This window comes from Hyaena hyaena, unplaced genomic scaffold (genome assembly GCF_003009895.1).
Source record: "Hyaena hyaena isolate Hyena2069 unplaced genomic scaffold, ASM300989v1 scaffold_592, whole genome shotgun sequence".
Taxonomy (NCBI): domain Eukaryota; kingdom Metazoa; phylum Chordata; class Mammalia; order Carnivora; family Hyaenidae; genus Hyaena; species Hyaena hyaena.
The window spans coordinates 48,168-60,786 of record NW_024081223.1 but is presented as its reverse complement, the minus strand read 5'-3'; the positions used below and the strand labels follow the sequence as shown (position 1 = coordinate 60,786).

The following is a 12,619-nucleotide window of genomic DNA, read 5'->3' as shown; positions in this document are numbered from 1 at the left end:
AAATGAGTAAAAATAAAATCTCTTACTGGGGCGCCTGTGTAGCTCATTTGGTTAAGCCACTGACTCTTGGTTTCTGCTCCAGTCATGATCTCACAGTTCGTGAATTTGAGCCCCATGTCAGGCGCTGCGCTGGCAGTGCTGAGCCTGCCTGGGATTCTCCCTCTCCCTCTCCCCCTCTCTGCTCCTCTCCTACTCACACACTCTCATTCTCTGTCTCTCTCTCAAAATAAAGATAGATAGATAGATAAAATAAAATAAAATCCCCTACAAACCCAGAAAAATCACCTGTATAAGTTACAAAAAAGTTTTATTATTTAATGAGCATTACACCAAGACTGCAGTGCATGTCACAGGCAGTTTGCTAGGGAGATTGCCAAAACAGAAAGAAATCTCACTCTCTCATATAGCCACACAGATACAGTCCATTACATACATTTAATTGTCTTTATCCAGAGGAAAAATAAAATGTCTTACATCTTTTTGACAAGCAGGAATTTACAACTTGGACCCAAGCACCTAGCCCAGACTCCCACAGAGACAGGGAAATAGATAGAACACCATTCTCCATGGTGTTCACATTTCGAATATGTCTCCAAGGCCCCTGGGAAACACATTTCTGAGATGCAGATCTGGCAGGAGTCTTAAATAAGACTTAAAAACTAGGTCCCTGTATCTCAGAGAGACTTAGGTTTACAGCTAAGTTTTCTAAAGGAAAGAATTGGAAGAATCGACAGGAGGAGGAGTTCTTTTGTTTTTGGCCTCAGAGAAAATTGAAAAAAAAATTTAAGTTTATTTATTTAGAGAGAGAGAACAAACTGGGGTGGAGCAGAAAGAGAAGGGGACAGCGGATCCATAACTGGCTCTATGTTTACAGCAGAAAGCACGATGTGGAGCTTGAACTCATGAGCTAAGCTGTGAGATCATGACCTGAGCTGAAATCAGACACTTAACTGATTGAGCTCCCAGGTGCCCCTCAAAAATTTTTTAAATTTGTTTTTACCCTTACAATATGTAAGTCAAATAAAACACATAGGTCCCTGTATTGTACTTGGTGCCATACTAATTTTTGTTTTCCCAGCTCACATATATGCATTTGGGGCTTGGGACCCAAATGTAGGGTTTTGCATTTCCCTGATTAAAATGTTCTTGACTGGAATCAATGTGAAAGTCACACTTTGTAGAATCTATGATTTTTACTTTTTGTGGACACACACACACACACACACACACACACTCACACACACACACACACACACACATAGTCTCTTATACTTTTCTTCTTTTCCTCAGCCCCTTAAAGATCATCATCAATAGATTAATGATCTGTTTGTTGGGTTTTTTTGTACTCTGAGCCAGACTTCAGATCTAGTTCAAAGCCATATTCTACAGTTGATTCATTTTCAGAGTATGAAATAAAACATTTATTATGTTTTTCTTTTCATAGCCATTGCTGCTAATCCCTGTTTCATCTTTCCACACCTGTACTTTCTGTGTGATTCTAGTGTCTGTTTTGTGCTTCCTGTCTGAAGAGGTTTTCCTCCATAGGGGAATCAGAAGCCAAGTAAGGGGTACAGAGTATTGATTACTGTTTCTCATCCTCAGAATTACACTTTTGACTAGTTTTCCCCAATCCTTCTTGCTCCAAAAATAAACTTTAATCATCTTTGGGCTGTCTTGAGCCTCTTTCTGTTTTGTTTTGTAGTTTCATTTTCTTTGTTTTTTGTTTTTTGTTTTTTGGTCTTAGCTCCTTTGGAACAGAGGCTTTCCTGACACTGTTGTCTTCCCACCCACACTGATGGTCTTCATTTGTTATAGGCCCTGATTTTAGGTTCTGTATACACGTTTTTGATATGTCTTCAGAGAGCTTTATGTTTATTTTTCCTGGTTTCTTTAGTGACCTCTGTAGTAGCTTTCCACTTTTCTTCTTCATAAAAGTTGTGGCATTTCTTTCATTTCCAACTGTTAGAGCTGTGTTCTTTTATATGGTAGAAGGGAGTATCTTTGGAGTGCCTGGGTGGCTCAGTCAGTTAGGCGTCCGACTTCGGCTCAGGTCATGATCTCCTGGTTTGTGGGTTCGAGCCCCGTGTCAGGCTCTGTGCTGACAGCTAGCTCGGAACCTCGAGCCTGCTTCAGATTCTGTGTCTCCCTCTCTCTCTGACTCTCCCCTGCTCACGCTGTCTCTCTCTCTCTCAGAAATAAATGAAAAACATTAAAAATTTTTTTAAAAAAAGAAGGGACTTTCTTTAAAATATGTCTCTCTTTTTTTGCCTGAATGTCTTAAAGCCTGGATTTCTGTAATCTAGAGAACATGTTCCCTTTCTTAAAACTCTAAGACTGTTTATTGTTTCTTTTCAAGGTGGTTATGAATCCTAAGGTGATAACAAAATATGTTTTCATTTTAGGTCCTTTTTCATGAAGATAGTAGTGTAAAAGGAATCGCCACTAATGATGTAGGGATACAAAAGGATGGTGCACCAAAGGTAAACATTTGAACAGTTAGGTGGTTAGCAAACTGACAAATTAAAAAAGAGAATCAACTTAAATGCAATAATTTAGTTTTGCTACAAAGTGTACATTAATAGTGTGTGTTAGAATATGATTATTAATGTGGAATTTTTCTCTTGTTAAAAATACAGAAGCATTTTTGAACTAAAAATGACTGAGAATTCAGAAAACATGATTACCTACTCATGTGTAGGTCATCAGTCAACTGCATCGCCCCTTCCATAATTTTCATTTCTGTGGACAAGAATTCATTACTCTTAGTAATGCTGATAGTTTTTGACATGATTTTAGTATCTTTTGGTAAATATAAAACTGATTGCTTTCCTTTCATTCAGATATAATCTGGATGGTTTTCAGGTTTTCACAACTCTTATTTTTGAATTTGCAAAGAAAAGCTCTAAGGATATGGCTCCATAAGATTCTCTGGAAAGGACAAGGAGAAAAACACCTTGCTTTCTTATAACAACAGGATAAAACACAAATTAACATCTCAGTAAATTAATTTGTCAATTCATATTTATGTGTTTATTGTCTTAATTTCTCAGCTAGATCATAAGCTTCATGAGGTACTCCAATGCCTACCATAGTGCCAGGTAATGTCAGGTCCTCAATACATATTTGTTAACTTAGAATTTATCCTTCCTTCTGCCATTCTCGAACAGAATCGGGAATCTAGTGTAGAGTCTCCCCACGGATTTTTCTGTTTCTCACTGCTTCCTGCTTAGAGATAAGCAAATGACAAAGCTCTGGAGTCTTACCTACTTCATTGTTCTTCTAAAGGTTTGACTGGATTTGTCAGAATTATGTGAGGTCTGGGATTCAGTGTGTCCTACAGTAGGGACCAAGAAGCTTTTTTTTTTTTTTTTTATGTTTATTTTTGAGAGTGCAGGGGAGGGGCAGAGAGAGAAACATAGGATCGGAAGTGGGCTCCACACTCACAGCACCAGTATTGTAAGAATATATATATATACAAGGGTGTATGTTTTATAACATTGTTTTTGGTCACAGATAAGCTGGAAACAGAGTGAATAGTTATTATGCATTAGCAGAATAGGTGAACAAGCTCTGGTGTTTCCACATGGACCACTACTATACAGCCTTTGAAAAGAAAAATTTGAACTATAGAGTGACTTGAAAAGATTTTCGTGAAGTAGTATTGAGAAAAGATAAAGAACAGTTTATATGACATGATCCTATTTTTTGTAGAACAAATCAGGAATCAAAAAAATTTGTGTGTATGTATCTCAGTGTGTATGTATGTTTATATATTTGGGTAAAACTGTACATACTAGATTCTTAACATGGCTTATGGATGAAGGGTAATAAAAGGAAGCAGACAAGAACAAAATAAAAAGATAGAGGACTTATAGGATGTATATGCAAGTATAATATACATGGATGCATATATATGACACTAGTAAGCATTGTACAAGAAAAAGAGTTACCAGTAAGCATGTGAAAGATGTTCAGACTGTCTGGTAACCAAAGAAATTAATTTATCGGTAAATTAATAATGAGCTAATTTTTACCATTCAGACTGAAAATATTTAGGACCAAGTATATTCATGTAATAAATGCTTTATAATAGTGGAACAGCGTAACTGTCCCACTATTGAGAATTGTTTGAAAAGTTAGGGGAATCTATTCAAGCATTAAAACTGAATGCTGTAGGGGCGCCCGGGTGGCTTAGTCGGTTAAGCGTCTGACTTTTGCTCAGGTCATGATCTCGCGGTTTTTGGGTTCGAGCCTCTCGTCGGGCTCTGTGCTTACTGCCAGCTCAGAGCCTGGAGCCTGTTTCAGAGTCTGTGACTCTCTCTCTCTGACCCTCCCCTGCTCACGCTGTCTCTCTCTCTCTCTCTCCTAGAAATAAATAAAACATTAAAAAAAAAAAACTGAATGCTGTAGGAGGATGCCTGAGTGGCTCGGTCAGTTAAGTTAATCAAAACTCTTGATTTCGGCTTAGGTCATTATTTCAGTTTGTGGGATAGAGACCCACATCAGGCTCTGCAGTGACAACACGGAGCCTACTTGGGATTCTTTCTCTCCCTCTCTATGCCCCTCCTTCTGCTTGCTCTCTCTCCATCAAAATAAATAAAAAAGTATTTTTAAAAAATGAATGCCTTCGGGACACATGGGTGGCTCAGTCAGTTAAGCGTCTGACTTCGGCTCAGGTCATGATCTCAGGTTAGTGGGTTCAGGCCCTGTGTCGGGCTCTGTGCTCACAGCTAGCTCAGAGCCTTGAGCCTGTTTCAGATTCTGTACCTCCCCTCTCTCACGCTGCTTCTCTCTTGCTCTCTCTCAGAAATAAAAAAATGAATGCCTTCTTTCGTGTATATTGCCCTAGGCAAATCACTCATGTAAAAGCAGTTATAAAACAGTTTGTCAGACCAGAATATGAATATTTTTTAAATTGTCAAATGTTGCAGTTTAACATGTTTTTATTTTTTAGACAACTTTTGAGCGAGGCCTAGAACTACACGCCAAAGTTACAGTTTTTGCAGAGGGTTGCCATGGACATCTAGCCAAGCAACTATATAAAAAGTTTGATTTGAGGGCCAATTGTGATCCCCAAACCTATGGAATTGGACTCAAGGAGGTATCCTGATTTGCTTTTTATAATTTTAATTTTGAAATATGGAATTTAAGCTCATTTGTATTGTCGTGTAGCTTATAACATTGATATAATTTTATGGTTGTTATATTTTTCATTGACTTGAGATGTTTATTCTGACTAAAAATATTTCAGATATTTTTTAAAGGGCTAGAAAGTACTGCTGATCAAATTCCATTATTATCTAAATTGTATCTACATTTTGTAATTGTTTCATTAAATGTTGCTTGAAGGGTGCCTGGGTGGTTCATCCGACGATATCAGCTCAGGTCATATCTCAAGGTTCATGGAATCGAGCCCTGCATTGGGGTCCACACTGACAATGTGGAGCCTGCTTGGGATTCTCTTTGTCTGCCCCTTCCCTGCTTGTACTCTCTCAAAATAAACAAACTTTAAAAAAAATGTTGCTTGAAATCAAAGTCTTGAACTTGAAAATATTTTTTAAGTTTACTTATTTATTTTGAGAGAGAGTGAGAGCAAGAGCAAGAACATGCATGCATGAATGGGGGAGGGTCAGAGGGAGAAAGAAAGAATCCCAGGCAGGCTCCACACTGTCAGTGCAGAGCCCAACACTGGGGCTCGGACTCACATACTGTGAGATTATGACATGAGCCAGAGTCAAGAGTCAGAAACTCAATCGACTGACCCAAAAATATTTGTAATATTCATTTTTTTTTCATTGTAATGCCATCTGACCTAATAAGATTTGACCTGATACCCATATGCTGTTTGTAGGGTGACCGCGTCTTACAAGAATTGTTTCTTCAGAATTGCACTGTGAAGATAATTTAGTTTATGAAATATATACTCAGCCACAGTATATTGTTTTGAAGCCTAAAATTTAATTAGGTTAAATATTGTATATTTTCTCAATTTATCCAATCTCTGTCTCCCAAGCCTTAGGCTTATTAGAATGTAAAAAATTCATTATAACCCTTTGTTTAATTTTTTTTTAGGGTAAAGCTCAGAAAGTTTCAAATTCTGTATATAACTAGATTTATTGTGAGTAAAGTCTTAATCACATGATATTATCTGATTTTTAGATAATATTTCAGATGGAAATTGTTTAAAATGTGAAACTTACCATTCTGAAAACAGATGAGCCATTTGTTTCATTTGGGGAGGAGGGAGTGCAGGAAAGCATAAACTATATTATTGAAGAATAACATATACACTATAAAGCGACAGATCTTAAGTGTACAGCTCAATTTTTGTAACCCCTGTAACCACCACCCAGATCAAGATATAGATCATTACCAGCACCCCAGAAGTTTTCCTCAGCTCTTCAGTGGTGTTTCCTATAGACTTTGTAAGTTTTCTGACCTGTTTCTTTAGCCTGGCTTATGATGCTACAATTTGATATAATTTTCTTTGATATGTAAAGTACTTTTTTTGTGTTTCTCTTATTATAGTTTTTTGCTTGAAACTCACATAACTATAAGACATAAAACTTGGCAAGTTATATATATGGTGGTGATAGAAAATATTTAATACTCTAGGACTTTTTTTTTTTAAGTTATGGATTATTGATGAAAAGAAGTGGAAACCTGGGAGAGTAGATCACACTGTTGGTTGGCCCCTGGACAGACATACTTACGGAGGCTCTTTCCTCTACCATTTAAACGAAGGTGAACCCCTGATAGCTCTTGGTTTTGTGGTAAGTTACATGCCCATTATGGAAAATTCTACTGCTAAAGTCATTGGATCATCCAGTGGAACTCTGGAGCATGTAAAATGCTTTTTATTTAAAAAAAATGCTTTTCATTTAAAGGTCACTTTCTAATTTTGTCAGTCTGTAAAGTGCTTGTGGCTATTATAGGCATTAGTCTATAGCTTTTTAAACACACAAAGCTTATACTAGCTACTAAATGCCCAACACGACGCTAGATGCTTCCCTGAGAATTCTAAGTTTCATAATAATCCTAAGAAGTAAGTGTGTCTTTTTTTTTTACTGACGGGACATTGAAGTCCAAACAAGTTAAACAACTTTCTCAAATACAGCCATTAAATAACAAGAGGCAGGATTCACACCTGAGTCTGTGTGACTTCAAAGCCCAGTTTCCACTATGGCATTCTGTCACTAAAAATGAATGCAGCACTGGGTTTGAGTCTATAACTTTTAAATGTAAGCATTTTCTCCCTTTTTGGCTACTTATATCTTTGTAGTAAATTACATCTTGAACATTGCAAGGAGTGGAAAAAATAAGAGTTTCTGTGCCTTGCAGTTGGTGGCAACTTTCTAATGTCATAATTAGACTTGAATGTGATACATTAAATTTTTGCATTACTGCTGTTTTTTGACAGCCAGCCAAGCGTTTATGTATCATTTTTGTATAGTTATTCCAGTGGCTTAATTTTTAGAGCAAAAAAAGGTGTTTGGTTATGAATTTCAGCATTTTGATAATGCCTTGTAAAATATAAGCTCTAATATTTCTTGTCCTCTTAAGTAAGATTACATTCTGTTTCTTCATTTGTGCCTTAGTAGTACCATGTATAGCTTATTAGTTTATTCCCAGAGTGGGTATTGATAAATAAAAAATAATTAAAGCTCCTTTCGTAGAAACATAATGTTAGCCACTTACCTACAAATACTTTTCTAATTTGGACTTGTATTTACAGAGCACAAGGTTTTATTAATAAGTTCTACATTTTAAAAGTGTGGCCAAATATGAACACATGGTATCCTTTTGTTTGCCCTTTCTTTTCCAAACAGCTTTTATTCAGTTATTTAAGTTTGGGTTACTACCTATATTTCTCCAAGTACTATTGAGTACAAGAAATTTAATGTACATGCTTTCTCATAAATATTGCTCACATTTTAGTTTGATGTAATTTAAAATAAAAATGTCTAACTATATAAATTTATCAGATTTAAATATAAAAATTTCAAGGTTGGTCTAGACTACCAGAATCCATATCTGAGCCCATTTAGAGAGTTCCAGAGATGGAAACACCATCCCAGCATTCAGCCGACATTGGAAGGTGGAAAAAGGATTGCATATGGAGCCAGAGCTCTGAATGAGGGTGGCTTTCAGGTAAGTCTTCTAATTTTTATTTATTTCTGTATTATAAAGTAAACATTGAACATATAATGTATCAAATTTAGATAAAGAATAGAAAATTATAGGAAGAAACTTTAAGCAGCACATGGAGTGTTTATAAAACTGTCATACCATAGTTTAAATAAATTATACCATGAATTTAGTTTTAAGAATATATTGACTTCTTCCCATACTTTGGATGAATGAATAAAGAAGATTATATACAATGGAGTATTACTCGCAATCAAAAAGAATGAAATCTTGCCATTTGCAGCTATGTGGATGAAACGAGAGGGTATTATGCTAAGCAAAATTAGAGAAAGACAAATATCATATGACTTCACTCATATGAGGACTTTAAGATACAAAACAGATGAACATAAGGGAAGGGAATCAAAAATAAAATAAAGAAGAGGAACAAAACATTAAGAGACTCGTAAATATGGAGAACAAACAGAGGCTTGCTGGAGGGGTTGTGGGAGGGGGACAGGCTAAATAGGTAAGGGGCAGTAAGGAATCTACTCCTGAAATCATTGTTGCACTATATGCTAACTAACTTGGATGTAAATTAAAAACTAAATAAATTTTTTAAATAAAGACTATATTGATTTCTTGAGATAAATTTATAGGCTTCTTGTTTGTTGGTTGGTTTTTAACCAGAAAATTAAAACTATGTGATCCAAGATATTTTCCTTTACTCCTTAGCTGCCGGGAAACAAAGACAGGTTTAGTTTTCCACAAAGGTAATTAACTAATCCCAACTACCTAGTAATACTCATGCCTTTTAGGGGGCCTCTGGCAAGCTTTTACCCTGAATTGTTCTATATTAGTATATGTTCAAAATAAATCTTACCAAGTGCAGTTAATGTATTAAGTATATATAAACAATGAAATAATCAATGATAAAAGCTGTTAGTACTGTTATAAAAATATCAAACATGTAAGATGATCTTAAAAATTTGCTCTAAAGTCTATACCAAAATGTTTTGAAGCAAGTTACATATCTTCTCTGGCTTTATGGGACCATCTGTAAAATAAAGATGATCCCTTCTGTCTCTAATATTCTAGGAATCTAGAACTATCTTAGAGACCGAACATCTTTTTTTTTTTCTGTTGTAAAAGTAACAGATAATAGAAAATGGTGGTAGGTGAGTAACAACCTTTAAAGTGAAGTTCTAAAGTACTTTATTACTGTAAAAATAATATATAAAGTCCAATAAAATCATAGCTAAATTATAAATGTAATCACTAGAATCTTAAAATAACAGTGTCCCTAAATGCTGTTGCTGTGAAATTACTCTCATGAATAATTTGGTTTTGTTTCTAGAGTAGTAATTCATTTGCAACAAAGATCTATTAAATTACATAATTCTATTCAAGCCCATTCGGCTCTTTTGCATATTGTCCATAATACCTGTCAGTTTAACTCTACTCATTTTTATAGTATGAAGTTTCCAGTATTTAATAGGACATACAGATTTTTATTTAAAAACATCTGCCTTGTGTATTTCAACCTCTCAGAAGGTTTTTTTAGATTGGCAGGAAGAGTTGACCGTGCACATGCACATGCACACACATTTTACTTACATTTTCTGACTTAAAGATTCCTTAAGAAGCAACGATTTGGAAAATTCAGCTTGATTTATTTGAGCTAACAAATATGACTTTTTCCTCGTTTTTTTATTTTTAAAATCCTACTTATTTTATAACAAAGTTTGTACCCCTTAATCCACTTTGCATATTTTGCCCTCCCCTCACTTGCCTCCCCTCTGGCAATTACCAGTTTGTTGTCTTTATAAATGAGGTAGTTTCTGTGTACGTGACTTTTTATTTCTCTTTTTTTAGTCTGTACCAAAACTTACCTTTTCTGAAGGATTTCCAACTTTGTGGTTTCATGTCCCAGAATACATCCTTTTCCAGTGAAATCTTTCCTCAGTTCATAGTTCCTTAGCAAGATGCACAGCTGCCAACAGCACCGCCCATACATATGGTTAGGATCCTCACAGGATTTGAAAATCATTTTGCTTGGGGCACCTGGGTGCCTCTGTCAGTTAAGCTTCTGACTTCAGCTCAGGTCATGATCTCACAGTTTGTGGGTTCAGGTCCCAGGTCAGTCTCTGTGCTGACAGTTCAGAGCCTGGAGCCTGCTTTGGATTCATTCATTCTCTCTCTCTCTCTCTCTCTCTCTGTTCCTCCCCTACTTGTGCTCTTCTTCTCTCAAAAATAAACATTTTTTAAAATTAAAAAAATAAAAATAAAAGTCCAGTTTGCTTGAGCCATAAGATTTTTATTCTTAGGGTTTAATACCAGTTTGGAACAACTAGAACTAAAAATCTATGCCCTTTAATTAAACTTCACAGTCTGCTGGTTCTTGAATCAAACTGAGTGTTGGCAAGGCCACAGTCCTGTTTAAGTGTTGTCATTATTCAATTCCTAACTATTATCTCTTTTCAGCTAGTAATATTCTGGAAAACCCTTTCCCACTCTTATCTACTTTGCTTTTTGTTTATTTGTTTTTCTTTTTATTTTTTTCTTGTCTACTTTATGATCTTGATTTCATGCTCTTTTATCTAGGTGGTTCTGATACTGAGTTTGATCTGGGAACCATAATCATAAATGCATTCCCTACATGTACTGAACAAGGACCTGAACCCTGATCGGTTTTATACCAGCATTCCCTCTGCCCTCCAGCTTCGCTTCTCACCACCTCTCCCTTGTAGTTAGAATTCTGTAATTGATAGAAACTGTGGCCACGGATCTTGCAGCTGATGACACTGGTTTCCGTGTTCATCCTCCTCCCTCTGTGGCTCCTTCAGCACCATCAGCCAAACGCTTGCCACCCACCACTTTCTCAACAAAGACTTATGGTTTACTTTAGGAAGCCCTTAAGGAAGTAAAAGCCAGAAGGAGGAAAGAACAACTCTGCCCTGGTCCTCTCTTCTATCGTTTTCGACCTATAATTAGAATAACATTTTCCTGTGCAAACAATCTAACTTAGCTACTACATTGTAGTGTATATATGACCTCTTACTGGCTAATTCAAAAAATAGCACTACCTTTTATTACATTGCTTTTCATAAGAAGTATATACTGAGGCCCAAACAACTGTCTTAAATTTATTTTGGGGGCGCTTAGGTGGCTCAGTTGGTTAAGTGTCTGACTTGATATCAGCTCAGGTCATGATCTCACGATTTGTGAGATTGAGCCCCACGTTGGGCTCTGGGCTGACACTGCAGATCCTGCTTGAGATTCTCTGTCCCTGTCTCTCTGCCCCTCTCCCCAACTTATGCTCTCACTCTCTCAAAATAAATAAATAAATAAAATGTATCTTGGAAATTCAACTTATTCTTAATTAAAATATATCTTTAAAGTAGTAGCTAATTAAAATGAGCAAATCAGAGGACTCTAGATGCTGGTGAGGATGTGGAGAAACTGACATCCTCCTACACTGTTGGTGGGAATGTAAACTGGTGCAGCCCCTCTGGAAAACAGTGTGGAGGTTCCTCAAAAAATTAACAATAGAACTCCTCTATGACCCAGCAATAGCACTGCTAGGAATTTACCCAAGGGATACAGGAGTACTGATGCATAGGGGCACATGTACCCCAGTGTTCATAGCAGCACTCTCAACAATAGCCAAAACATGGAAAGAGCCTAAGTGTCCATCAACGGACTAATGGATCAAGAAGATGTGGTTTATCTATACGATGGAATACTACATGGCAATGAGAAAGAATGAAATCTGGCCATGTGTAGCAACATGGATGGACCTTGAGGGTGTTATGCTGAGCGAAATAAGTCAGGCAGAGAAGGACAGCTACCATGTTTACACGTGTAGGAGGATTAGGAGGAACTTATGGAGGACCATGTGGGAGGAGAAAGGGAAAAAATAGTTGGGGAGAAGGAGGGAGGCAAACCATGAGAGACTCTTGAATGCTGAGAACAAACTGAGGGCAGGTGAGATGGGGGGAGGGGAAGGGGGGTGATGGGCATGGAGGAGGGCACTTGTGGGGATGAGCACTGGTGTTATATGGAAATCAACTTGACAATAAACTATTAAAAAAAAAGACTACCCTGTATGTTATCTAACTTGAATTTAAAAAAAAATAAAATAGTAGCTAATTGTTATGATACCATGATTAGAATTTAAGTTTCCCTCTCTAGATATCAAAGTAAAATAAAATGAGGATATAGAGTTAACATCCTTTGTAAATCATTTGTTACCAAGAATTGTTTGTGAAAGCAGATTACAATTTAGATAATAGTTGTTTCAGTTTAGAGAGTGTTTTTAGACATGGATATGTAAAAATAAAAACATTTAAATATGTTAATTGCTGGTCATTAATCTGTCTCATGTAAGTTAGGGGGAGGAAGAGGAAGAAGTCTTAGAAAAATAGAAATAGTCTAATCCTCATTCTTAAAAGGGAGGGGGGCTGGGGGCAGGACGGGGGGAACTGCCCTT

General features: G+C 36.5%; 1 protein-coding gene across 1 annotated transcript in view; it reads left to right on the top strand.

The window, feature by feature from the left end:
• ETFDH (electron transfer flavoprotein dehydrogenase) overlaps nucleotides 1-12,619 on the top strand; it is a 31,432-nt gene that overhangs the window by 14,302 nt on the left and 4,511 nt on the right. Inside the window, exons 6-9 of the mRNA XM_039256862.1 lie at nucleotides 2,403-2,480; nucleotides 4,955-5,101; nucleotides 6,633-6,773; nucleotides 8,008-8,151. Of these exons, the coding sequence (XP_039112793.1) occupies nucleotides 2,403-2,480; nucleotides 4,955-5,101; nucleotides 6,633-6,773; nucleotides 8,008-8,151 (510 nt within the window). The remainder of the gene's footprint in view (nucleotides 1-2,402; nucleotides 2,481-4,954; nucleotides 5,102-6,632; nucleotides 6,774-8,007; nucleotides 8,152-12,619) is intronic.